The sequence below is a fragment of the Podarcis vaucheri genome, assembly GCF_965113315.1.
Source record: "Podarcis vaucheri genome assembly, chromosome: 12".
NCBI lineage: Eukaryota > Metazoa > Chordata > Lepidosauria > Squamata > Lacertidae > Podarcis > Podarcis vaucheri.
This window is the reverse complement of record NC_138750.1, coordinates 16,635,971-16,661,810: the sequence shown is the minus strand read 5'-3', so window position 1 is coordinate 16,661,810 and position 25,840 is coordinate 16,635,971. Positions and strand designations below refer to the sequence as shown.

Sequence of the window (25,840 nt, the reverse complement as noted above, 5' to 3'; positions counted from 1 at the left end):
TTGCTAGGGAGCCTAATCTGCCTGATGCGAATTATGACAAGTAGAACACACACATCCCTTCCTGTGAACTAACTTGTGTGGCAGTCAGGGAGGAAGGTGAAGGAAAACATTGAGAAAATAATAACCCTGCTGTTTCATATCCAAACTGCTGTGTGTGAGAGAGAAATCTTGCTGCATGCCAGAGGATCTGGGTAGGGGCAGCGATGAGTGGTAAGCGAGCCAACCTAACACCTGTGAGATCCTGCTTATGGGTTTTTTAGCAGGTTCCATCATGCTCTGGGGGTTTGCTAGCAATCAAGGACTTGTGCAAGTGGAATGGGGAAAGCCATTGGCAGCTGTGCTCAAAAAGTACTATAGTAAAGGTAAAGGGACCCCTGACCATTAGGTCCAGTCGTGACCAACTCTGGGGTTGCGGCACTCATCTCGCTTTATTGGCCGAGGGAGCCGGCGTTTGTCCTCAGACAGCTTCCGGGTCATGTGGCCAGCATGACTAAGCCGCTTCTGGCGAAACAGAGCAGCACACGGAAATGCCATTTACCTTCCCACTGGAGTGGTACCTATTTATCTACTTGCACTTTGATGTGCTTTCGAACTGCTAGGTGGGCAGGAGCTGGGACCGAGCAACGGGAGCTCACCCCGTTGCGGGAATTCGAACCGTCGACCTTCTGATCGGCAAGTCCTAGGCTCTGTGGTTTAATACACAGCGCCACCCATGTCCCTTACAAAAAGTAGTATACAGCTATACAAAAATGTGAACCACCCTGAGATCTTATGATAATACTGTGCTGTGCCTCTGTATCTGCTTCCAATTAATGTGAAAACACACATTTTTAGTCCTATTTTAAACCAGCATTTTATATTTACTTCAGGGAGCTGCAATAGAGATTTTAATCTGGTGTTTTCCCCCCTCTTCTTATTGGCTACATTGAATTGTGGCATATGTTGTGCAAATCATTCATTAACCATCCCTGATATTGTGTATAAAAGGAGAGGGCAGAGAAAACTTACCATCTGGCAGTAAAGAACTGCTAAGTTCACTAAAGCAGTGGCCACACTCGGGTGCTTTGGACCAAACGATTTCTGCCTGATTTCAACAGCCAACTCGTACAGAGGAACAGCTTTGTCAAGCTTTCCCTAGGAAACAAAGCAAGCGTGAGCTTGAGAGGCAGATCGCTATAGCCTTCTTTCCTTTTAGAAATGCTGCACATTCAATCCATGCTGTCATCAACCGTTGGTTGAAGTCAAATGAAAATGTCACTATTTGCAGCGCTGTGCGATTACTCTGGACTTAATTTACTTGGCATAATTTATTCTGCTTCTGTTATTTCCACCTCACTGTCACCGCAAGCTACTGTGTAAAGCCCCAAGCTAGGTGAGAGCTTCTGACACCTAAAATGAATAGCGCATTCACACGTCTATTGCTCTTACCATCTTCTTGTACAAGACAGCAAGGTGTTTCACTGTGTAAGCCAGAGACGGGTGGTCTGGGGCCAGTGCTCTTTTCCTGATGTTCAGTGCCCTTTCGTACAGCTCCTCTGCCTTGTCGTAGTTCTTCTTCTCGTTGCTGAGGGCTGCTAGATTATTCAGAGACTGGGCACAATCTGGGTGGTCAGGCCCGAGAACACGCTCTCGCATTTCCAGGGAGCGTTTGAGGAAAAGCTCTGCTGTCCTAGAAGAATGTCCGTTTTAAGGGAAACCATTAATCTGCTGCAGCGAGACTGAAAACGCAGAACTGTAAGTGATTTAGTCAATGCATCCATCAAAAGTGGATTAGCTCATACCAGAACTTGCAGAGCAGTTGTACATCCTTTGTTTTACCAGTGCTGCAGAATGGTATAATTCTACTCCAAAGCCAGTGTGTTCCACTGCTGATGAAGAATCGTGACCCTTCAGTATATTGTGCAAGGAATTTGGCTTGCTTTGTCAACCCTTGACTTTTCCTTTCAAGAAGGAAAAAGGTTTCTGCCTAACCATGTTTGCAAGTGCTGGTTCATTCAAGAGTTTGCTCCACGCATGAGCAATACCCAGTCCTTAAAATGTACTTGCATATGCAAATGAAACAGATGATCTAGGTAGCCAGGGACACAGCAATTCCCATAATTGCACCACCACTTACCCCAGGACCTGTGATTGCTCAATGTTTGTTGGACCTGCCCTGATACACATCTGCTAATTTTATCAAAAATCAAAGCAGAAAACTCAAAACCCCAATAAGAGAACAGATAATGCATTTAGGACCACATTTGACAGTCTTTCTCCTGATGGTCCTGAAGTCATCTGATATCACTATGTGCATAATGTAGCCCTTCTCTACATAACAGACACCATGAAAATTACGGGTAGGGTTGAAATTAAGCATACACATTTAGAACACAATGCCTAACACAGGCTTCCTCAAACTCGGCCCTCCAGATGTTGTTGGCCTACAACTCCCATGATCCCTAGCTAGCAGGACCAGTGGTCAGGGATGATGGGAACTGTAGTCTCAAAACATCTGGAGGGCTGAGTTTGAGGAAGCCTAACACATCTGGAAAAATAAGTAGAGAGGGATTGGGATTGTCCAGCAGATTCTGGCCCCCTACCTCACATGTCACCTGCATATGGATAATGCTGGCTGCAACATTATGCTTCGGTCCAAGCTGATAAAAATCAAGCTGCCTTATAACTTTGAAACTGGTGTAGATAGGTGTGAAGTGGCCCAAAGTCCATGTAGGAAGATACTTGTGTTAGAATTCCTGCTCCATGGTTGCAGTCATGGGATTGTTGTCTTTCACATGATGGTATATGTTTTGACTCCACAGAGTGGGAAGTGACGGAGACTATGCTAGAGAGAGAGGGAGCCATGTTGCAGTGCTCCGTGTGTGTTTATATGTAAATAAAGTAGATTAGCCAAAAGCTGAGTTGCTGAGGTCTGTTACGCAAGCTGCGTAGACTCTGCGGATCCCTAAGTGTGCCGATGCTTGTTGGCATCGGTCGCTGTGATGTTCAGGCTGAAGAAAGCTTATGAAGCTCCTGAACAATCGACGAGGAGGGAGGGAACATGCCAGTCGGGCATGTGTCTCTGCCAGGGTCCTACTCGAGTGTAGGCTGAGCTCCTGACAACTTGCACATTGGAATTGCAATCCTTTTGGCCATTTCCTTCAAAATGGTAGGAAATGCAGCAGTGACACAAACCTGAAATCTGAGTTTGTATATTTGATGTTCCTTCTTCCATATGGAACGCAGGCTACAAAACTTGTATGGCATTGCTCCTGTCGGGAATAATGGCACCCTCCCAGCCAGTTCTAAGAGAAAGGAAGCCGTGTAGGTTGTTACAGAATCAGTACTTACTCAAGATTATTTTGGAGGTAGTAGAGAACTCCGAGCTCGTTAAGCGTCCGAGCATTATCGGACGTATCTTTTCCCAAAGTGAGCTCTTCTAGCTGCAGGGCTCGTTGGCGAAGAAGAGCAAATCCATACTAAAAAGGAGATCAAGAAACTCACTGCCTTGACCTTCTATATTTTAAGCCTTGAAATAGCAAAAGCCATATAACAAAGGAATAAAACATTTACCAGGCTTCCTTTACGTCTCACAGCCTTTTGCTGAATTTTTAAGGATTTCTTCCTTAGCTGTTCAGCTTGTTCGTATCTAAAATGAATAAAATCAATTATGATTTTGTTTGACTAACTTACTAAGAGTTCAACAGTGCTTTTAACGGGGGGATATAACCCTTCTTTCTCACCAGGCTAGTGGGAGATCTTGACTTCTTGGGGTGCAATTTTATGAGCAAGTATTGCCAGGGTTTGTTTCAGTACTGCACTGTAATGGCCTATACAGTGGTGCCTTGCAAGACAAAATTAATTCGTTCCGCAAGTTTTTTCTTCTTGCAAGTTTTTCGTCTTGCGATGCTCGGTTTCCCATAGGAATGCATTGAAAATCAATTAATGCGTTCCTAGGGAAACCGCCTTCAGACCAGGTCCGGGGACAGTCTGTCCCCCGACCTCTTCTGAAGGCTGGGGGGGGGGGACAAGGGCTTTTCTTCCCACCCCCAGCATTTTAAAAAACCCCGGGACAGCGGAGGACTTCTCCACTGTCCGGGGCGATCTTAAAATGCTGGCGGGCGGCATTTTAAAATCGCCCGGGACAGCGGAGGACTTCTCCGCTGTCCGGGGCGATGTAAAAGCCCCTGGGAAGGCAGGCAGGGGGGCCAAAGACTTTGGCCCCCCGCCCGCCTTCAGAAGAGGTCCTGGACCTCTTCTGAAGGCGGGCGGGGGGCGAAAGTTTTTGCCCCCCGCCCGCCTGCCTTCAAAAGCCGTATGGGAGAGCGTAGAAAGGCGCTGCCTTTCTCCGCTCTCCCGAGAAGGCAGGCAGGGGGGAGCAAAGACTTTCGCCCCCCGCCCGCCTTCAGAAGAGGTCCTGGACCTCTTCTGAAGGCAGGCGGGGGGCGAAAGTCTTTGCTCCCCCCCCCCACCTGCCTTCAAAAGCCGTCCGCGATAGCGGGAAACTCTTCCCTGCTATCCCGGACTGCTTTTAAAATGCTGGCGGTGGGGAGCAAAGCCTTTCGGCCCCCGCCGGCCTTCCTGGACCTCTTCTGAAGGCCGGAGGGGGGGAAAGGCTTTGCTCCCCACCACCAGCATTTAAAAGAGGTCCCCGGAGATTTCCCTATGGGCTTTCGTCTTGCGAAGCAAGCCCATAGGGAAATTCGTCTTGCGAAGTGCCTCCAAAACAGAAAACCCTTTCGTCTTGCGGGTTTTCCGTCTTGCGAGGCATTCGTCTTGTGGGGTACCACTGTATATGGAGGACGACACAGCAGCCGCCGCTGCCTATAAAAAGCCACCAGTGACAGAAGCACATTTCCTCTTTTCATTCCACTTGCTGCATGGATTACAGAAATTAGGCACAGTTACAGGTGCCCAGGTGAGATGTGGGACATGGGTGTAATTCGACACCCATTGTATCACATTAACATGAGCATAAATATCTAAACTGGCCCATGGATGGAAGCAAGCATCTGTGAAGCCCAACAAAAACAATTTCTTAAAACCTGATTTCAAAAGACCCACAAAATCAGTTGGTACAGATGACCGAAAAGAAGAAGGCTACCAGGCAATTTAACAGTACTCTCTGCCTCAAACCAATCTCCTATCCCACTCTATAATTTTTCGGGAGACATAAAATAATGCTGAACATCAAAGCATCATTAGCATACATCCCTTGCCATACTAGTCCGCCTAAAGAGAGGGAGGCTCTCTCTCCAGCCTAAAGGCTTCCACAACCTCCTTCCCCAAACTACCCTTCCAGTGTCCCAAAACCAAATTTCTTTGCCCCACAGATTTTGCAGCCCAGCTGCCACTCTGGAGCAACATCTTAGGGAGGAGAAAAAGAGAGAGAGAGATGAAGGAGAAAATGGCTGTGCTTACTTGTTCTGTTTTTGATACAACATTGCGAGAGCATCAAGTTCACGAGCGACCCTGAGATGTTCGGTCCCGTAAGCATTTTCAGAGATTTCCAGAGCTTGTTTATACAACTGTTCAGCATTACCAAACTTCTTCCACTGCACATAAACGCCAGCTAACTGATGGAGTGACTGGGCAACTCTGGGGTGGTCTGGATCAAGGGCAGTCTCCCGAATCTCCAGCGAGCGCTGCAAAGGAGCAATGGCCTATAAAAGAATATATATATATAATTTTTTTAAAAAAGGGAGGTGGGATCACCCAGGAAATTCTATTAAAAGCTCTCCACCTTTCCACCTGCCATTTCCCAGTGGTGCTGCAATAAAAGTGCCAGGACATTTGCAAAGCTAAGCAGGGTCCGGTACCAGTTTTAAACTGGATGGGAGACCACATGTTGAGATACCTGCATTGTAGTGGGATTGGACTGGATGATGCTCGGGCTCCCTTCAACGCTATGATTCTATGACTCTGAAAACTTTCCCCTAGGTGAATCGAACTGTCTGTTTGACTCCATTTAAAAATGTAGTTGCATACATTGTGAAGGAGGAAATGAAACACTGCTTTCTCTGGCTGTTGGGAGATGCCGCATACACCTTATACAGGTTTTTCCAATCACTTTCCACAACTATGCCAGTCCTTCAATGGACTACCTCCAGATTGGTCTGCATTGTCTTTTAAGAGGCTTGATGTGAGCCGAAGATTCCATCTCTGGTCTCTTGAGACCTAACCGAATGACTGTGGGTGTTCTCCTCCACCGTAATCTTCCCCGGGATAAATATAGTTATCTCCATTTAAAAAATAGATAAAGCTTTTTACAAAATACAGTGGTACCTTGGGTTATATACGCCTCAGGTTACAGACTCTGCTAACCCAGAAATAGTACCTCAGGTTAAGAACTTTGCTTCAGGATGGGAACAGAAATCGTGTTCCGGCAGCAGCGGGAGGCCCCATTAGCTCAAGTGGTGCTTCAGGCTAAGAACAGTTTCAGGTTAAGAACAGACCTCCAGAACGAATTAAGTTCTTAACCCAAGGTACCACTGTAATAGCAAAAAATAATGAACCATTTGAATGAAAACTACAGTTCTCCGTGTATCCAACACTGCGCAAAATGGCATACCCCGTGGCGTGTCACTGTGGGACATAAGATTTTCATTTGCTCTTTTGCCCACCAAATGCACTTACCTGACTGAGAAGACCCAGGTCTTTAAGAAATCGCCCCAGAGTTTCATAAAGATCAGCTAGAGAGATCATGCTTTCTTCCCCCTCGCAGCTTTGCTCATAAAGTTTAAGGGAGCTAAAATACTCTGCTGCCATGGAGCTCTTATCTTTCCCAAGAAGTTGCCAGTAACTCAGCAGTTCTGCAAAATGGCCCCTGCAAGCAAGGAAATACGATGCAGGAGAAGTTCCAAGGAGTAAATTCTAAACACATTCAATGAAATAAAATAAAAATCCTTCCAGTAGCACCTTAGAGACCAACTAAGTTTGTTATTGGTATGAGCTTCTGTGTGCATGCAGACGTCATCAGATACACTGAAACAGAAGTCACCAGACCCTTATATATAGTAAGATATAGTAAGATATATATATATAGAGAGAGAGAGGGTGGGGAGGGGTATTACTCAGAAGGGTGGTGGGAATGGGTGATTGGCTGATAGGTGTGGTAAACCAGTTGACGACTGTTAACGACTGCAATTGGTATTACAGGAAAAAGCAAGAGGTGAGATGGCCAAAAATAGCTTTATCGTGATACCCCTCCCAACCCTCTCACTATATATAAGGGTCTGGTGACTTCTGTTTCAGTGTATCTGAAGAAGTGTGCATGCACACGAAAGCTCATACCAATAACAAACTTAGTTGGTCTCTAAGGTGCTACTGGAAGGAATTTTTTGTTTGTTTGTTTCGACTACGGCAGACCAACACGGCTACCTACCTATATCTAGAACATTTAATAAAGGTTCTGGCCCCATAAATACATTTGGTGGACACCTATGTTACTCCTTATGTTCATCACGCTGGGTCTAAAACAGCCAACGCAGTCCATCAAGGTCTGAGGGCTGCTCATCCCCCCAAAATTACTACCCCACAGGGGGGAAATCAAGCTCTTAATAACAGTATCCAATTTAATCGTCCTCCTTCTCTAGTCAGGAACCTATGAAGCTACACATGGTGAGCAATTGATAGGAGGGCTTCTGAGTCTCTCTTTGTTATGAACTTCTGGGTGAGTCAGTTATCCAAAATGTGTCAAAGTTTTGGGAGAGGTCTCTAGGACAGCACAATGACACTCCCCCCTCACAATCAGTATACATGCCAACTCTTTCGCAAGTATACACATGGGCTCTCTCAATTGTCATTTGCTGCTTAATTCAACTACCTCTAAAACCGTACAAGAAGAGCTGCACCATTTAAGTATGTTAAATTATAAGCATGTATGGCCAAAAGGAGCTATCTAGCCTAGCACTGTCCACTCCCTCTGAAAGCAACTCTGTTGGAAATGTAAAGATAAAGAAGGTTCCTTTTATCATATGTGGTGGGAATGTAAGAAAGTGAAAGGCTTCTGGGAACTGATATATCATGAATTGAAGAAGATACTCAAATACACATTCGTAAAGAAACCAGAGGCCTTTCTGTTAGGGATTTTAGGAAATGAGATAAAGAGAAAAGACTGTAAATTTTTTCAATATGCAGTTACAGCTGCAAGAGTGTTACTGGCTCAGAAATGGAAACAACAGGAAATACTAACAATGGAAGAATGGAGAATGAAGCTGTTATACTATGCTGAGTTGGACAAATTGACTGGGAAGATTAGATATCTAAGAGACCAAAAGTTCATCGAGGACTGGGGGAAATTTGTGGAATATCTGAGAAGTATAAGTGAGGGGCAGATAACGCTAGAGGGATTTATAGAAGCACTGTGAAATTTGAGAAGTATTGTTAAAAGGGACTAGAAGGGGAAAGGATTAAATAATGACAATACAAACTTAAGGAATGCGTAACTTAAATATTGACTATGGATGATTTACGGAGAAGCTGAAGGAAGTCCAGAAAAGAAATATTTTGTGAAAAATTGGATGTGAAACTATTGTGTGTTTTTGTTGTAAATTAATAAAAAATATTTTTTTAAAAAAGAAAAAGAAAGCAGCTCTCCAAGGCCAGGTCTGCTACCAGAGAGTCTTCTCATCTCTATAAGGTTTCTGAACTCTTCCTTACATGAGCCCAAGGCTCATTCTCACCTATGGCTCAGCATGATGAATCAACACAGCCATCGGTTCTGCCTTATTGGTCAGTCCCACAAAAGCTGAGGTAAAACACTCTTTAGTTCTGTACCCTAAATTCTGACTACCACAATCTTTTGCAGAGTCTTCCCGCTTACTACGCAGATCAGATTCTCTTTCATTCTCCCCAGTCCTGACACAACAGCAACAAAGGTCCTGGCAGTTCCCTCTCTTTTGAACCCAGGGCTTTATGGGGGAAATACAGTGGTGCCTCGCAAGACGAAATTAATTCGTTCCGCAAGTTTTTTCTTCTTGCGAGTTTTTCATCTTGCGAAGCACGGTTACCCATAGGAATGCATTGAAAATCAATCAATGCGTTCCTAGGGAAACCGCCTTCAGACCAGGTCCGGGGACAGTCTGTCCCCCAACCTCTTCTGAAGGCTGGGGGGGGGGGGACAAGGGCTTTTCTTCCCACCCCCAGCATTTTAAAAAACCCCGGGACAGCGGAGGACTTCTCCGCTGTCTGGGGCGATCTTAAAATGCTGGCGGGCGGCATTTTAAAATCGCCCCGGGACAGCGGAGGACTTCTCCGCTGTCCGGGGCGATTTAAAAGCCTCTGGGAAGGCAGGCAGGGGGGACAAAGACTTTCGCCCCCCGCCAGCCTTCAGAAGAGGTCCTGGACCTCTTCTGAAGGGGGGCGGGGGGCAAAAGTCTTTGCTCCCCCCCCCGCCTGCCTTCAAAAGCCGTCCGGGACAGCGGAGAAATGCAGCGCGTTTCTCCGCTCTCCCGGGAAGGCAGGCAGGGGGGAGCAAAGACTTTTGCCCCCCGCCGGCCTTCAGAAGAGGTCCAGGACCTCTTCTGAAGGCCGACGGGGGGCAAAAGTCTTTGCTCCCCCCCGCCTGCCTTCAAAAGCCGTCCGGGATAGCGGGAAGCGCTTCCCTGCTATCCGGGACTGCTTTTAAAATGCTGGCGGTGGGGAGCAAAGCCTTTCGGCCCCCGCCGGCCTTCCTGGACCTCTTCTGAAGGCCGGAGGGGAGGGGAGGCTTTGCTCCCCACCGCCAGCATTTAAAAGAGGTCCCCGGAGATTTCCCTATGGGCTTTCTTCTTGCGAAGCAAGCCCATAGGGAAATTCGTCTTGCGAAGCAACTCGCAAACGGAAAACCCTTTCGTCTTGCGGGTTTTCCGTCTTGCGAGGCATTCGTCTTGCGGGGCACCACTGTAAGGCGCAAAAAGAAAATCTAACCAAAGCCTCTGTTGCTATTCGCACCGAGGAAGGGGAATTAAGAACTCTTGAGCAGCTGGGGTGCTTGAATTAGATACTCATGATGTTACTCAATATTTCTATCTGGAATGAGCATGTCTGTATGTATTTCTAGGAACATGTGCTTATTTAGAAATGACACACTAGCAATAAGAACCTGCAAACCAAGACATAGTTCTTACCTTTTATAAAGGTTCTGAGACACAAAGAGATTCAGCAGGCACTTCTGCAACTTTTGCCTGTCCCCTTGCTGCTGGAACAACCAGGGGAGTTCATCCGCACTCCTCCAAGTCACTCTCTCTTCGCTGATGGGAGAGCAGAAAGCAAAATACAGGGGTTGATAAAATAGTCATCCACATTGGGCAATATTACAACACATCTTCTGCAAAATGCCTTATCTGCATAGTCAGAGCAGACCCACTGAAATTGATAGACATGCCTAACTTTGGTCTATTACTTTCAGTAGGTCTCCTCTGAGTAGAACTTAGATGGATAAAACCACACATCGTTTCAATTTATATCCTGCCTTTCTAAACAAACAAACAAACAAACAAACAAAAAACCAGCACCCAAAGCAGCTAAGCAAAGGATATTGGGGGGGGGGGGACAACTATTAAAATATCTTTAACATAAGATGAAAAAAAGGAGATAAAACCAAGTTGAGACCCCACTGCCAGATTTTTGCCTGGGAATCACAAAAATCTTGCCCTGGTCCCAAGTTAATGCTTTGCTTAAATCCATCCACTGAGTCTATAGCAGAAGTGAAATCTGAGATGAAGACTTCCTGGTCTACAGTTCAGACTTTTAGCCACTGAGTTATAAAAACCATCTGTCAACTATGGGAAATACTGAATTATTTGTTTCTCTAATTTCCTGAAAAGTCTACCTTAGTTGCATGGTGAAGTAGTCTATGAGTTTTTCTCTGAAAGTAGCAAAAACATTCTGACCTTCTTCCATGTATTGCAGTTTGACAGTCTCCCAAGCCTAAAAAAAAACCCACAAAAAATACACAGAAGACAATGGTTGCATTGTATAAATTGCAGCACAATTCTACGCATATCTTTTCGGAAGTAAGCCGGTATGTGTGTGTTACAATGCAATCCTATGCATGTTACTCAGAAATAAGTCATAGTACGTACAATGGGGTTCAGCTAATAAAATAGGTTTAGGACTGCAGCATTAATCTCTCAGATTAGTAAATTGTGAACTGAGGATTTTGAAGTCTCATCAAAGAAAGCAATGAAGAAAAACCAAGGCTGGTACATTGCATAACTTAACTGCTTAATATAAGGCTGGTAAGGCAAGGAAATCCAAAAATCTGGAATGAATTTTACATTAAGAACATAATTCCTCATGCCTGGGGCATGTCTGTGTGCAAGAGAAAGAGGGAGACAAAACTTCCCATCAGGACTGGAACTATAATTTTTCTCTCCTTGAGCACAAACTTCACGATACGTGAAACAGAATGGATCTTAAAAGATTCTTTTTGTAGAAAATATTTGAAAATGCAAGGAGGAGGAGTGATATGCATATATTCTTTCATTTTGCCTTCTATAAGAAGCTGGCAGGTGTCAGATACCTTTGCAAGAACATCTTACCTGAAGGTGTCGAAACTTTAACAAGCCACAGCCGTACGTCAAAAAGCACATCTTGTGCAAACTGTAAACTAAGGAGGCCAGCACTTCCCACGACAGCGTGGGACATAGTTCCATCAGTTCTGATTCGCTGACTCCGTTGTGACTAACACTGATGAGGCAAAGTATCTACAGCGCAAGCATACAAATAATTTTAATAAAACTTATCGTCCACTGCTTTCTGAGTCTGCTGTGTGACCAGTAATAAATAATACAGCACAGCAGCAAAACTAAACCAGTAGATGCTTCAGGATCATGATAAAAAAATATTGAAACAATGAACGTAATAAGCATTAGCATTGAATCTAGATGGACAGCTCTCCAGGAAGTTCTACCTACATTCTTAAAAAAGTGGGGGAGTTCCCACAACAAAAAGTAACCTCATAAAAATCTCAGCACAGAGATTTAAATGTGCCTAAACAATATAAGAAGCTTTCAGAATGCTTGACAGACATACAAGATTTTAGATCTAAGGGATTTTGATCTTAGCTCTTTCAGAAGAGCTGAAAGATGAAAACATGACTGCAAACTTATCAATTACTGCTTTTGAAAACTGGCTACAGCATAAATTGTGTTTGCTGCAAAACTTTCGTCTTATTAGTGTAAATTAAACAGATACTTTATCTGAAGAGACGTAACAAAAGATTTTAGCCACCGCAGACCTACAACAGAGCACTGAAGAAAGAACGGATTTATCTTTTAAACAAGCAGTGACTTTTAAAATGTCAGCATTTCAACTGTTCAGAATTTCCTATTTGCCGGCCCAAATAAAACTCCATGATAAATCAAATTGCTTTGAATGTGCATTTGGTCATTAACTTTGGAACGGAAAAGTTTGTTTTTAGATAGCAAGCCTGAAGGCAGGGCCTTCTCGTAAAGCACTTAATTTTCTTTTAATGAAGCACTGCTTGCGCCTGATCTACTAAATTATAAAACATGCATGTTGCTGTGCATGTGTCCATGTTCTGCAGAAACTGTGTGTGTAGTACATGTCCTTGAAATCTGCTAAGATGTGGGAAGGTCTACAAAAGTGAGGTCAACATTGCCATGTAGTAGAATATGGCATCTTTAACCCTCTGTGCTACAGACTACGGTACAATTGTTATAACCAACTGAACATGGTGGCAAAAGGTGGGGATCTAAATGTGGATTTTACAATTTGGACTTGGGGCCATTGAGCTTACCACCACCCTGTGCTTTTCATTTTACTAATGAAAAGCTGTTTCTATGAAAGTACATACGCATTTCACACCCCCCCCCCCAAAAAAGAGAGCTTCTTTAGACTTCGTAACTTGCCTCTTTCATGAGGTTTTTGTCTTTTTCACTTTTCAAGGATTCTTCGACTGAATTCAGAACTAGCTTGTACAGCGACACTGTGTCTTGGCACTGCAAAAACTTCTGAAGGATTACGTCAATATCTTCTGCACTTCCAGCACTGGGAAAGGGGGAGGAGGAAACAAAGGATTTAAAAAGAAACCTGAAACAGAGTATTTAAATTACTACAGAAAATGACTATTTATTATGGACTTCAGCCACTGCTGTGCCCAACTGGAAAAACATCTGCTGGTGTATGTTTCTAAATTTGGTTGTGGGGGGGGATCAAAATATCAGGCACAAAAGAAAATGCCTTCAGATTAAAAAAAAAATCCTATAAAGTAAGAGTTTTGATTTTTTAAAGATTAAAGCTACTAGCACAAAAACACTTAAAGCAAGGCAGATTATTTATTATATTCAAGCTGAGTCCTAAGTATAACAAAAACAAGGATTGTTCATAAACATCTGTGCGATGAATGTTTTATGGTGTGATTCCATATAAGCCTTGCTGCTGACACTTGTCAAGAATTACAACCGTTTCTTTGCTTGTTTTTCTTTGCAGATTTTTCTTCTCCCTCCGGACAACTCCTTGTCACCCCACCACCAATTCCCTGGCTCTGAGTCTTCTTCCCTTGGGGGGGGGGGGTTCCCCAGCTGGTGTCTCTCTCTCCCCCCCCTCCACCAATTCCTCTGCATCCAGCCAGTCCATGACACAAGGTACAAACAAGGGGCTGTGATTTCCAACAAACACATCAGGTTTTTTAACAAGCCAAATTCAAACCATGGGATGTGAAGCTGGTTTGTTTAACTAACCAAAGTTGGTTTTAACTGATGATCTCTGGGTGCACGTGCAACAAGCCAGGTTTTGTGGAAAGTGAAATTAGACTTTGTCCAAGTTTAGTGGGAGGAGGAGAAGAAGGATGTAAGACATCGTGAACCCATGGTAGTTCCTTTGTCCTTGCACTAAACCATGGGTTTAGTTTACATTCTAAATCAGGTCATAGTTTAAACTAGACAGAGTTCCCTCCAGTTAATATGTCATGATAAACTATGGTTAGTTTTAAACAGGAAGTGGATGTTTCAAAAGAAGACGAGGACAACCAAGTCTGAGTCTTGTTCCTTAAAATTTATTGCTTGTTAAATTTTATATTTATTAAATTTATATTCCTCTGGGGAATACCTCCACAAAGGATCTTAAAGCCCAGGTCAGTTCATATGCAGCACTAAAAAAATATTGCACCATTATATCTGAATCAGGCCGCTGTGAAATCTAGATCCCACTAAAAACAGTGAAGAAGTCCCATTGAATTTAGTGGATCTGGATTCCAAAAACACAGCTTTTAACTTTTCATCCACAGTTTGTGGTTACAGAACACATGCGAAGCACTACAGTTTCCGTATTTCTTTCAACATACCCAGCCATCATTCTGCCCAAGAGAGTGACATACAGGGCATTGCAAGTTGTAGCGGAATGACCATGTTTCTCAAGCTTCTTCTCCTAGAGTAGGTTTGAACACAAACGTTAAGGATTCTATGAGGATCTGAAAATTCTGCACAAATATACAGGCTGAAGGAGAGCACAAGAACAGCAACACATTGGGGGCAGTATACAAAATATACTCAGGACGGTGCAATGTAAATTATATGACTTTTTTTTAAAAAAAGCAATGTAACCACATTACTGTATTAATTGCCATCATTCTAGTTGACGATCTTTTTTGCAGTAGGGAAAAGATAAAGCACATGACAGACAGTATGGGCAGAAGGAAAACTTCCCTTTAAGAGAGTAACTTGCTGAGCTTATTTATGTTGTATTGTCTACAAACTGCCACACTCATAGAAATGCTTACTCACAGGAAACTCATTCCGCAATCTTTTTTTACTGTTTTAGTTTGAAGAATGCAGTGATTCAATTCAGACATCGCGTCAAACCATGGTTTGCACTAATAGTTTAGAACCCAAACCATGTTTTTTTTCCAAGCCATACCAGCAAACCATGGTTCAGAGTGACTTGCTTACTTTTTTCTCCATCTGCTAAATACCCTGATTTCTAAAGTGTCGTGGCCTCTTGAGGTACAACAATGACTATAACTAGGTTTTTGTAAAAATTACTCTGGCTATAGCCCAGGCTATGGTGTGCAAAAACCACTTTAAACTATAGTTTCTGGTTTGCTTGCCTGATCACAAACCATGATCTGCCAATTCAGACATACCAAATCATAGTTTAGCTGCCTTTCATTTGATGTGATATTTGGGTTGAGCTAATGACGGCTTAAGTGATGGTAAGGTGAAAGATTTTGCTAACTCTTTTTGGCAAATAGATATGTAGATGATCAGAATTCTCTCTCCTTGTTCATTTATCTAACACTACAAAAGCCAAAGCTTTGTGGAGTGGGGGCTGGTGTGGTTCAGTGGTTACTCTGTTGGACCTGGGAGACCAACGTTCAAATAACCACCGGGTGACCTTAGGCTAGTCAAGCTCAGTGTAGTCAACCCCACAGGGTTATTAAGAAGACAAAATGGGTGCGATCCTTGGAGAAAAGGGAGGAAAGAAATGCAAGCACGCATTTATATGCAGATAACTGTGGGTTAAACCACAGAGCCTAGGACTTGCCAATCAGAAGGTTGGCGGTTCGAATCCCCGCAATGGGGTGAGCTCCCGTTGCTCAGTCCCTGCTCCTGCCAACCTAGCAGTTCAAAAGCACAAAGTGCAAGTAGATAAATATGTACCGCTCCGGCGGGAAGGTAACCGGCGTTTCCATGCGCTGCTCTGGTTCGCCAGAAGCAGCTTAGTCATGTTGGTCACATGACCCGGAAGCTGTACGCTGGCTCCCTCAGCCAATAAAGCGAGATGAGCGTCGCAACTCCAAAGTCGGTCACAACTGGACCTAATGGTCAGGGGTCCCTTTACCTTTTTAACCAAATAATTCCAAAGGGATTTTATGCATGATGAATCGAGCCCTTTGAGTGAATTACAGTTATTGGTTTTCCACATTTTACAGCGTTTTGCTTCATTTTAACAAAGAATTTAGTTACACATGTAGAGCTTTGGGAGTTTTCTTTTTGAGTCAAGGTCTCTCTCACTTTGTCAGTAGATAACGTCTCCCAGGCTAAAGCATTCACACATATATAAAGAATCAATACCTGTTCTTTTGTCAGTTTCAGGTCCGCACAGCTGCATTCTTCATTAATGAGAGATTTCACATCCTTCGCATTTAATGGATCAAGATGAAGGGTTGGCCACAACCTTTCAGTGAGAGAGTGGAAATCACTTCCTTGTAAAGAACAGATTCAAAGACTAGAACAGTATATTTTTAAAAAATCTAATACACAATTTGAAGCCTTTACTATTGAGCTCTGGATGACAATATAGTTTTGATCTATGCAGTCTGACTATATCAAAGTACTGCAAGTCCCTACATGCACATACCCAAGATTAGCGCACAGTAGATTTTTTTTTTTTTTTTTTTTGAGATAATGGTTGTATTTCAAAGCCCTAAATACGGAGGAGGCTTACCATTCTCTGCTAAGAGGGAACACTTAGAAGAGAATGAACTGAACACTTTTTTACTCCTTGGTACATTCCATCCATTATCAGCCTTGCTGCACAAAGACCTAAAATGGGTGAGAGACCTTTCCGGGCATTAGATTACCATGCAGCACAATCACAGCGGCTGTTCATTTGTTGCACAGGATCTGGAAGGATGCCACATTTCCCTAGCTATATAACATTGCTGGGGCAACCTTCTTCTTCCAGGTTTTGCAGCAGCTGCATCTTGCAGTGCTACAGTGAATGTGACTGCACAAATGCTGTTGCACATACAGTGGTACCTCTGGATGCGAACGGGATCCGTTCCGGGGTTCCTATTTGAATGCAGTTTATGTGGGGACAACATTGCCTATAACAAAAGCTTTGACGCAAGGATGAATCACAACCTAGCCTTCTCCCCCCCCCCCCATGAGACAGCTTTAAAATGCATGGCATTTTTGATACGAGAGCAAGTAAACAAGCCGCCTGTCACTTGCACTCTGAAGTGCTAGAGTCCAGGAGCATACATGCCTTTTCTGAATCATCTCCTAGGCCTCTTTCAGCGCAGTTAATCCTTCCCTCCCCCAGCAGGAAAATGCAATGTGGCTCCCCCTACATCTCTCTCTTGCCCCATTTCTTATACAGTGGTACCTCAGGTTACAGACGCTTCAGATTACAGACTCCGCTAACCCAGAAATAGTACCTCGGTTAAGAACATTGCTTCGGGATGAGAACAGAAATCGTGCTCCAGTGGCGCGGCTCAGGTTAAGAAATTGTTATTTAGGGGATTTGAATTTAATTCTAAATTATATACTGGAAACATGGGCGATTACAAGGGGTTAAAAAAAAGAAGAAGGATGTACCGTGCCATATTAGAAGCAAAAAAACTTGTTTTGATGAATCAGAAGAGCCGCAAAAAGATTCCATTGAGTAAATGGATTGACAATATGGACAGACTAGCTACATACAAACAAACTGCATATCAACGCAAATTAAGAATGGATAAATATGACGAAATCTGGAAGGAATAAGGCGGACAGTGGTGGGAAGTAGGGGGAGGAGACGTGGGGAAATATTGTTAAAAAGGTGTAGTTATAGGTATATCAGTACTCAAATCTGAATTGTTAAATTGTGTTATTAGTGTTATTGTGATTTTATTTGTATGTGTTGTTTGTGGTTGCTGTTTGTATTGAAAAAATGATTAAATAAATTAAAAATAAAAACCTCAGATTAAGAACAGTTTCAGCTAAGAAAAGACCTCCAGAACGAATTAAGTTCTTAACTAGAGGTACCACTGTATTGGGAAAGGGTGTCATGCTGCAAGCGCCGTTTAAGCATCAAGTTTGTGACTGAATAGGCTCTTGCAGAACACCCTTTGTTGACAACTTAAAGGCACCTCCTGACTCCTGCCAACTGAACAGTTTAAGCAGATTGCATTTGAGCATCTCCAGAACAAACTTACCTCCACGCTGGGGGACAAGTTTCAACATTCACAGACACTACGACCCTCACATTCACTGGCAGGGGGTCAATCAGCCATTTCATATGCTTTTCAGCTTGCTAAGAAACAAAGAGTTGAATTCAAACTCATAAGCATGCTGAACAGAACACAGATTCCACCCCACCGCAGGACAACTGTTACACCCCTGATTTTTCCCTTTCAGCAGTCCCCATAAGTCACAAATGCACAGATTTCCTATAGCCCCCAACAGAAAAATGGCGCAGTGCTGGATTTATGTATAAGTGAAACAAACTTTAGATTGGGGCCCCACTCTTTTGAGGGCCCCCCAAAAAATTAAAGAAAAAAACTGGATGTACATTGCCAAAATGTAAGATAAAAACAAATAAAATAAAACCTACATACAGCAACAGTGTTTTGTGTTGTGTAGGCTCCTATAATGTAAGTAATGGGCCCTGCCTGCTAGCCTGCTCCCTAAAATACCACTGGTTTGCTCATTCTGCGTGGTCTGGTTGCATGGCAGCATGGGCAAATGGCTTTAGATACCTGTTAGGTCCATAAATTACCATAGAGCATATATTCAACACAAAAAACAGCGACAATTTGTTGTTGACAAAGAACAGCTGGACATATAAAGGGCTCCATTACCTTCAGGAAATGGTTAAAATGGCTTAAAGGTAAAGGCAAAGGGACCCCTGACCATTAGGTCCAGTCGTGGCTGACTCTGGGGTTGCAGCTCTCATCTCGCTTTATTGGCCGAGGGAGCCGGCGTACAGCTTCCGGGTCAGGTGGCCAGCATGACTAAGCCGCTTCTGGCAAACTAGAGCAGCGGAAACACCGTTTACCTTCCCACTGGAGCGGTACCTATTGGTCTACTTGCACTTTGACGTGCTTTCGAACTGCTAGGTTGGCAGGAGCAGGGACCGAGCAACGGGAGCTCACCCCGTCGCGGGGATTCGGACCACCGACCTTCTGATCGGCAAGTCCTAGGCTCTGTGGTTTAACCCACAGCGCCACCTGTGTCCAACACAAAAAACAGTGACAATTTGTTGTTGACAAAGAACAGCTGGGCATATAAAGGGCTCCATTAGCTTCAGTAGCTTAGGGCCTCATTAACCCTAAATCTGGCCCTGAAATGGTTTTCACTTTCCAAGTCTATGTATCTGTGGCCACTGGGAATGCAGTAAACATCTATAATTTCCCCCACCCCCTTCTACATAATGTGTTGCAAGAGTTGTGTGTGCTGTGTCAGTGTTGTGTTCTAGGCCCACTACTCCCAAACTTTTTTTTAAAAAAACCACCTCAGTAATATCGAATACGCATCATCCATTAGCAATGAAAAGGCTGAATGGTGAAATAGCTAATGCACAATAATCAATACAATTCTAAATTCATTTTTCAGTACTGTTATCAAGTCAAGTATACTACAAATGTTACCTGGATCCGATCAATAGAGTCAATAATTATTATAATGCCGCCTTGGTGGTGAGCAGAAAGTTTCTCCAGCCAACGAGGAAATTCTTCTAATAGCTTTACAGGATCGAGTGTCAAAGGTGAGACTGACCAGGAATGCTGCATAAGCTACAACATTGTAAATGTGAGTAAAATATGCTTTACCTAATTTTCCAGCAGGGAACACACAGAAACAGTAAATTAAAGGCAATATATGACCCCATGCTATTTCTTGTTAATTACATTTTCATTGTAAAGAGGACCAAAAAGCGGATTAAAATACCGTATCCATCTGTTTAAAATGATTTTATCAAAATAAGAAGATGAATAATTCTTTCCAGAGACACGTGAATGATGCTGAAATTAAATATAGTCTTTTATGACGTGTCAGGATTGAAGAGCATTAGGTTGATTTTATTCTCCTGAAAGGAGAATAAAGTACTGAGAATTGGACGCTGACACATTATGCTATCACTGACTGCCCAGTCCTATAGATTTGCAACAAATTGTTGCTTGCATCATAATAGGTCATGGTGGGCAATATCTGCTTTTCAACATTGTGATAAATCACTAGCTAAACATTGCGATATACCGGTATATCACAATGTTTGAAATAATGATGGAGCTATGTTAGAGGCATTGGCTAGCTTTACGGTTTTTCCTGAATTGTGATTTTTTCCCCAGCACCTCCTCTTGTGATCGAGAGAAGAATTGGCTGGCTTCGCAGTTTCCCTCACATTGTGATTATTGCATAGCACACACACGCGCACACCGTGATTCAATATATACTACCAGGTCAAAAATTAATGAAACCGATATCACAATATGGACTTCGATCTGGGTATTTAGAGAGAGAGAGAAGAGAAGACTCCCTGGAAAAGACCCTGATGTTGGGAAACATTGAGGGCACAAGGAGAAGGGGACGACTAAACAACAACAACATTATATCTATATCTCTTGCCTAGCCCTAGCGGTATCCTATTAAAACTTTTGTCTGTATATGATGGGATGGTAGACATTTGCAGAATGTAGACCTGCTTCTTCCCAGTGGGGCTGAATAGTCCGCAGAATGCAAAATAGGTGGATGGGTAGAGAAGAATGTTGATTTACTGGCACAGATTCAGGAAAAGTGATCTCTGTCGTTGTAAGCGCTACATCACTGTTTTTGTCCCAGTGGTTGACCTGGCATTGCCCAGCATATGAGGAACCACACAACATCCTGGGTGGCAGGGAGAGGGGACCGAGCACCCACATATGAATCAATGCCAAGCATAATGAACCATCGTCTTTTTTAAAAAAGAACAGTCATATCTTTAAACAACTGCTACACTTATACTTTGCAGAATGCCTTGCATATGGTTCCCTTCCCAGGCAGCTCACAAGGCCAGAACAGCCCAGCTTCAACAGTAGACGCTGATTCACTTTGCCTTCACACTACTTTCGGGTCCCCGAATTAGGGTATTATTCTAAAAATATGACTGCATGTATCTAAATCAAGAGAGACGAGCTCAGCAGCAGTGCAGTGTGCTGCCAACTGAAAAACGCCAGCTGGGTTTGCCTGGAGCCTCAAACAGACGAAATGCCACCTGTCTCTACTTCTTTGTCCAGATGGCTGGGAATAGCCAGGAAAACATATTACTCAGTGCATTAACTCTCAGGGTTGTTGTTTTTTTGTTATGAACTAACTGGTATTCCTAAGATATATACATATATTTCAGTGTCCTAGAGATTGTTTTTGCAGTTTCATGGCATTTGAGACAAAGCAGATATTGCTCACGTCCGAATATCACGTGAAGTCCATCTTTAACTGGCTCCCAAGAAGGAGAATGCAGCCATTTTGCTCTTCTTCATGTTATGGGGGTCAATGGAGCACACCAGCTAGACCAGCGTTTGGCTTAACATGTCATCCAAAACCAAGATCATGGTTAAGGTCTCTTCTCTTCTCCTCAACCACAACCTGTAACCATAGGCCAAATCTTGGCTACGCCCCATGGTTAACAAGGAGAGGCCTTAACCGTGGTCCAAGATTCCACAACATACTAAGCCTAACCTTTGCTTCGCTGCAATCCCGTGTTGACCCGAAGGCCCAGGGAAGGAAAAAATGGGAATGACCACCTTGCCAGGGATCAGAATATTCACAGTACACCATATGATGGCTTACTGTCAAATCAGAAATTCAAGGCCCATTAAAATAGTTCTTGACTTTTTCTTTAGCACATAGGCATTCAGGTCTCCTTAAAAAGACTTTGACGATTCTGCCCTGCCCAATTTTCACTTCATTTTATTTTTTTTAAATACCTTCAAAGTGAGACGTCTGAGAATCAGCGCAGGCTCTGAACTGCTAGACAAAGGTTTCCCAACAAAATGATATAGGATGAGAGTATTTGGCGAATGCTTCTGTTGCAACTGAATCCTAGGGAGAAGGTGGAGAGACAAACAAGGGAGAAGATGGGTTTCTCGTGAACATACATTTTCAAAGTTGCATTACGGCATCTAAATGGTGCCAATGATCTTTTGGAATGTTAGTTTACTGTTTTTACTGTTTTTAATATTTTGAGACGGCTGTATTTAAATGTAAAAAAAAATGAGCAGAGAAGGATGATCAGTATGCGGGAAATATTGGGACCAGTATAGGAATGTAGGAAGATGCTTTGCACCAAGTTGAAACCATTGGTCCGTTTAGCCCAGTACAGTGGTACCTCGGGTTACATATGCTTCAGGTTACATACGCTTCAGGTTACAGACTCTGCTAACCCAGAAATAGTACCTTGAGTTAAGAACTTTGCTTCAGGATGAGAACAGAAATTGTGCTCCGGCGGCGTGGCAGCAACAGGAGGCCCCATTAGCTAAAGTGGTGCTTCAGGTTAAGAACAGTTTCAGGTTAAGAACAGACCTCCGGAACGAATTAAGTACGTAACCAGAGGTAGAGGTTAAAGGGACCCCTGACCGTTAGGTCCAGTTGTGACCGACTCTGGGGTTGTGGCGCTCCTCTTGCTTTATTGGTCGAGGGAGCCGGCGTACAGCTTCTGGGTCATGTGGCCAGCATGACTAAGCCGCTTCTGGCGAACCAGAGCAGTGCACGGAAATGCTGTTTACCTTCCCGCCGGAGTGGTACCTATTTGTCTACTTGCACTTTGACGTGCTTTCCAACTGCTAGGTTGGCAGTTTCAGGTTAAGTTTCAGGTTAAGAACGGGCCTCCGGAACAAATTAAGTACTTAACCCGAGGTACCACTGTACTCGTTCTCAGGCAGGGTTCATTCCCAGCCCGGCTTGAGGTGCTGGGGCCTTCTGCATGCACAACATGTGCCCTGCCACTGAGTTTGTTGACAGCACTTATAAATGCACTGTGCTTTCAGGGGGCATTAGCCAAATTGACCATTCTGACCATCCATGTCTTGCTGCAAGGGAACCGGGGGTGTATACACATATTTTGAAAGTAGACAAACAGGAGCAGGCAACTGTCTGGACTTAAAGTCTGTACAGCATATTATTTGGAGACAACCCACTCTGTCCAAAGGGGATTCGTGTTTATGGGGCTTATCAGCCGAATGATTTCTCTCAACAGGACAGAGGTAGTTAATCAGTGGGTGAGGAAGGTCTGTGTGATCACCTCCCAGCCACCTCAGATTTGCTCCTCAACCATTTTGAGACCACAAAAAGATGGCAAAAACCTGACCCTGCAGTTATTAGGCATGTGCAGGATTTCCTTCCGACCCATAGAAAGGCAAAACACTTGGGCGTGGCCACAACAGAAGCAGGACAGAGAACCTGTGGCCATCCAAATGATGCTGGACTACCATCCCATCATCCCCAACCATTGGCCTTGCTGGCTGGGGTTGATGGGATCTGTAGTTCAGCAACAGCCGGAAGGCAACAGGCTGTCCACCTGTTACATAATAATAATAATAATAATAATAATAATAATAATAATCCCCAGCCAAGACCAGGCTCAGTGCAGCTAACACCCGATATAAAAAACTGATTTAAATACAACTTAAAAACAAGATTAAAATACAACATTAAAACATTAAAATACAGCCTCATTTCCGTGGAAACTCAAATCAAAAACTTTTTGGGGGATGAAAACGTCAAGTCTTCACCAAGGCTAACTATCCAGACTGGTCCTACATGGGCCAGAAAAAAGCCAGGGAAGTCCCCATCACAGAAGGAGAAAGGAAAAAAGAAAGAGGGGGAGGGAATCAAATTGGCTCCAAGCCAAAGGCCAGGCGGAATAACTCTGTCCTACAGGCCCTGCGGAAAGAAATCAGATCCTGCAGGGCCCTGGTCTCATGAGGCAGAGCGTTCCACCAGGCCGGGGCCAGTGTTGAAAAGGCCCTGGCTCTGGTTGAGGCTAATCTGACTTAGGGCCCGGGACCTCTAGGGTGTTGCCATTTATGGACCTTAAGGTCCTCCGTGGGGCATACCGAGAGAGGCAGTCCCGTAGGTACGAGGGTCCTATTTCCAAGAGAAATAGTTTCTCTTGGCTTCCAAAAGGTTGAAGAGAGGACTGTGCTTTTGAACATTTGAGAAATACCTTCTATCTGCCAGGTTTATTTCTATCCAACAGCTATTTTGTGGACTTGGGACTTCTTCCTCAGCAGCGTCCATGGGATTTAGGCAGGGAAATCAACACCCAGAGGATCATGGCTTCCCCATCTTTGCTACGGAATATTGGGGGGGGGTGTGTTAAAAAAACCCCACACAGAACTGAAAGGCTGAGGAGGAGACAGAGCAGGAACAGACCCTGTCCTGCTACAGGAGCTAGAGTCCAGCTTTGACTCCATTTTGCAAAAGAAGGTCCCTAGGAAACACTAACTCTGCTCTAAGCAAGGCAACTGCTCCCCCATTACGTCCCCTTAGCTGTCACGCTTGGACTGGCATATCTGGTTCAGCTCTGAAAGGCTGCTCTTGTGAACTTTCTCCGTTATATCCTGCAACTTTATTGGGTACAACTATGGGGACCCATAGAAGAAGAAGAAGAAGAGGAGTTTGGATTTGATATCCCGCCTTTCACTCCCCTTCAGGAGTCTCAAAGCGGCTAACATTCTCCTTTCCCTTCCTCCCCCACAACAAACACTCTGTGAGGTGAGTGGGGCTGAGAGACTTCAGAGAAGTGTGACTGGCCCAAGGTCACCCAGCAGCTGCATGTGGAGGAGCGGAGACACGAACCCGGTTCCCCAGATTACGAGACTACCGCTCTTAACCACTACACCACACTGGCTCTCTTAAAAACAAAGAAGGAAAACACTTAAAAGACTGTACCATTTTGACAAAAGGAGAGATTTTCCTGAGCCTGGCCCTCCAGACACGAGAAGGGGCGGGATTGGCGCTGGGGCTGCCACCAAGTCATTCAGGCGTTCGTAATACTGCAAACGAAAATCAGGCATCGTAACAAAGAGCTCTGGGGTTAAGTCAAGAAACAGAGTGATTCAAAAAACTAAGCATCTACTTCATCTTGAGGCTCTGTGTGATATAATAAGAAGATATAACAGCATCTTGGGTCTCCCAAACGCTCAGTTCTAACCACATTGACTCGTAAGCTGAATTTAATTGGCTTGCGGCCACATTAGTATTCTTAAGGACACTGTCTTGGTCACAGATTAGCTCACCATCACTCAGCGGAGGCAGAGCTGAGCTAAGTTTACTTTCTCATGCACCACATGGTTAATAGGCTACCATGATAAGAGGGCTCTTTTGCTCCCGACTCATGCACAGAGGAAGCAAGTAATGACCGCTGGCTTCATGCTTATGTCTGAACCAGGGATCATTGTTTATTTCCTCTATGCATGAGTGGGAGGAGCAATAGAGCTCTCCAAGGCATGATCACAGCAAACCACTAACCATCATATGCAAACCACATAAATATTTCACAAGTAGACTTGAATGTCTGGATCCCTTTGCCCTTTTTTTTTAAAAAAAAAAATCCAGATATTCAATTAGGGGTCTCTCAGCATCACGTCATTGAAAGCGTCATAGCACATGCTCTTATAACTAAAAGATTTAGTATGATTCTTCAAAATTCTGGAGGGACAGCTTTGCTTTTAGCCTAGGCCCCTTTCCCCACCAAAATACAGAATCGCCTCTTACAGCCAATATACTGAAATTCAACATACCCAGAAACAGATGCAATCCTTCCAACATTGATTTATGTAAATGTGATAGAAAAGATACATCCGCAAAACTCTTAAATTCACTTAGCATGAAACAATTTCTTCCAATGTATGACTTTTTGAACTCTAGGAGCACCACTATTCCGTGAGCTACATTTCTAACGTGAGTACAGTGGTACCTCGGGTTACAGATGCTTCAGGTTACATACGCTTCAGGTTACAGACTCTGCTAACCCAGAAATAGTACCTCGGGTTAAGAACTTTGCTTCAGGATGAGAACAGAAATCGCGCGGCAGCAGCAGGAGGCCCCATTAGCTAAAGTGGTACCTCAGATTAAGAACAGTTTCAGGTTAAGAACGGACCTCCAGAACGAATTAAGAAACGTATGTAACCCGAGGTACCACTGTACTTGTTACTTCAACAGTAAGGAAGCAT

At 43.8% G+C, this 25,840-nt stretch overlaps 1 protein-coding gene across 3 annotated transcripts in view; it reads right to left on the bottom strand.

The window, feature by feature from the left end:
• Window positions 1–25,840, bottom strand: part of NPHP3 (nephrocystin 3) — a 37,921-nt gene that overhangs the window by 2,393 nt on the left and 9,688 nt on the right. For all 3 annotated transcript variants that reach the window (XM_082192964.1, XM_082192966.1, XM_082192965.1), the window contains 16 exons: window positions 24,558–24,661; window positions 21,593–21,707; window positions 19,280–19,423; window positions 17,846–17,943; window positions 15,999–16,101; window positions 14,270–14,352; window positions 12,837–12,975; window positions 11,505–11,669; window positions 10,793–10,890; window positions 10,089–10,211; window positions 6,616–6,805; window positions 5,401–5,642; window positions 3,553–3,628; window positions 3,331–3,458; window positions 1,429–1,669; window positions 1,009–1,134 (listed from right to left, as the gene is read on the bottom strand). In XM_082192964.1, coding sequence (XP_082049090.1) covers window positions 1,009–1,134; window positions 1,429–1,669; window positions 3,331–3,458; window positions 3,553–3,628; window positions 5,401–5,642; window positions 6,616–6,805; window positions 10,089–10,211; window positions 10,793–10,890; window positions 11,505–11,669; window positions 12,837–12,975; window positions 14,270–14,352; window positions 15,999–16,101; window positions 17,846–17,943; window positions 19,280–19,423; window positions 21,593–21,707; window positions 24,558–24,661 — 2,175 coding nt within the window. The remainder of the gene's footprint in view (window positions 1–1,008; window positions 1,135–1,428; window positions 1,670–3,330; window positions 3,459–3,552; window positions 3,629–5,400; window positions 5,643–6,615; window positions 6,806–10,088; window positions 10,212–10,792; window positions 10,891–11,504; window positions 11,670–12,836; window positions 12,976–14,269; window positions 14,353–15,998; window positions 16,102–17,845; window positions 17,944–19,279; window positions 19,424–21,592; window positions 21,708–24,557; window positions 24,662–25,840) is intronic.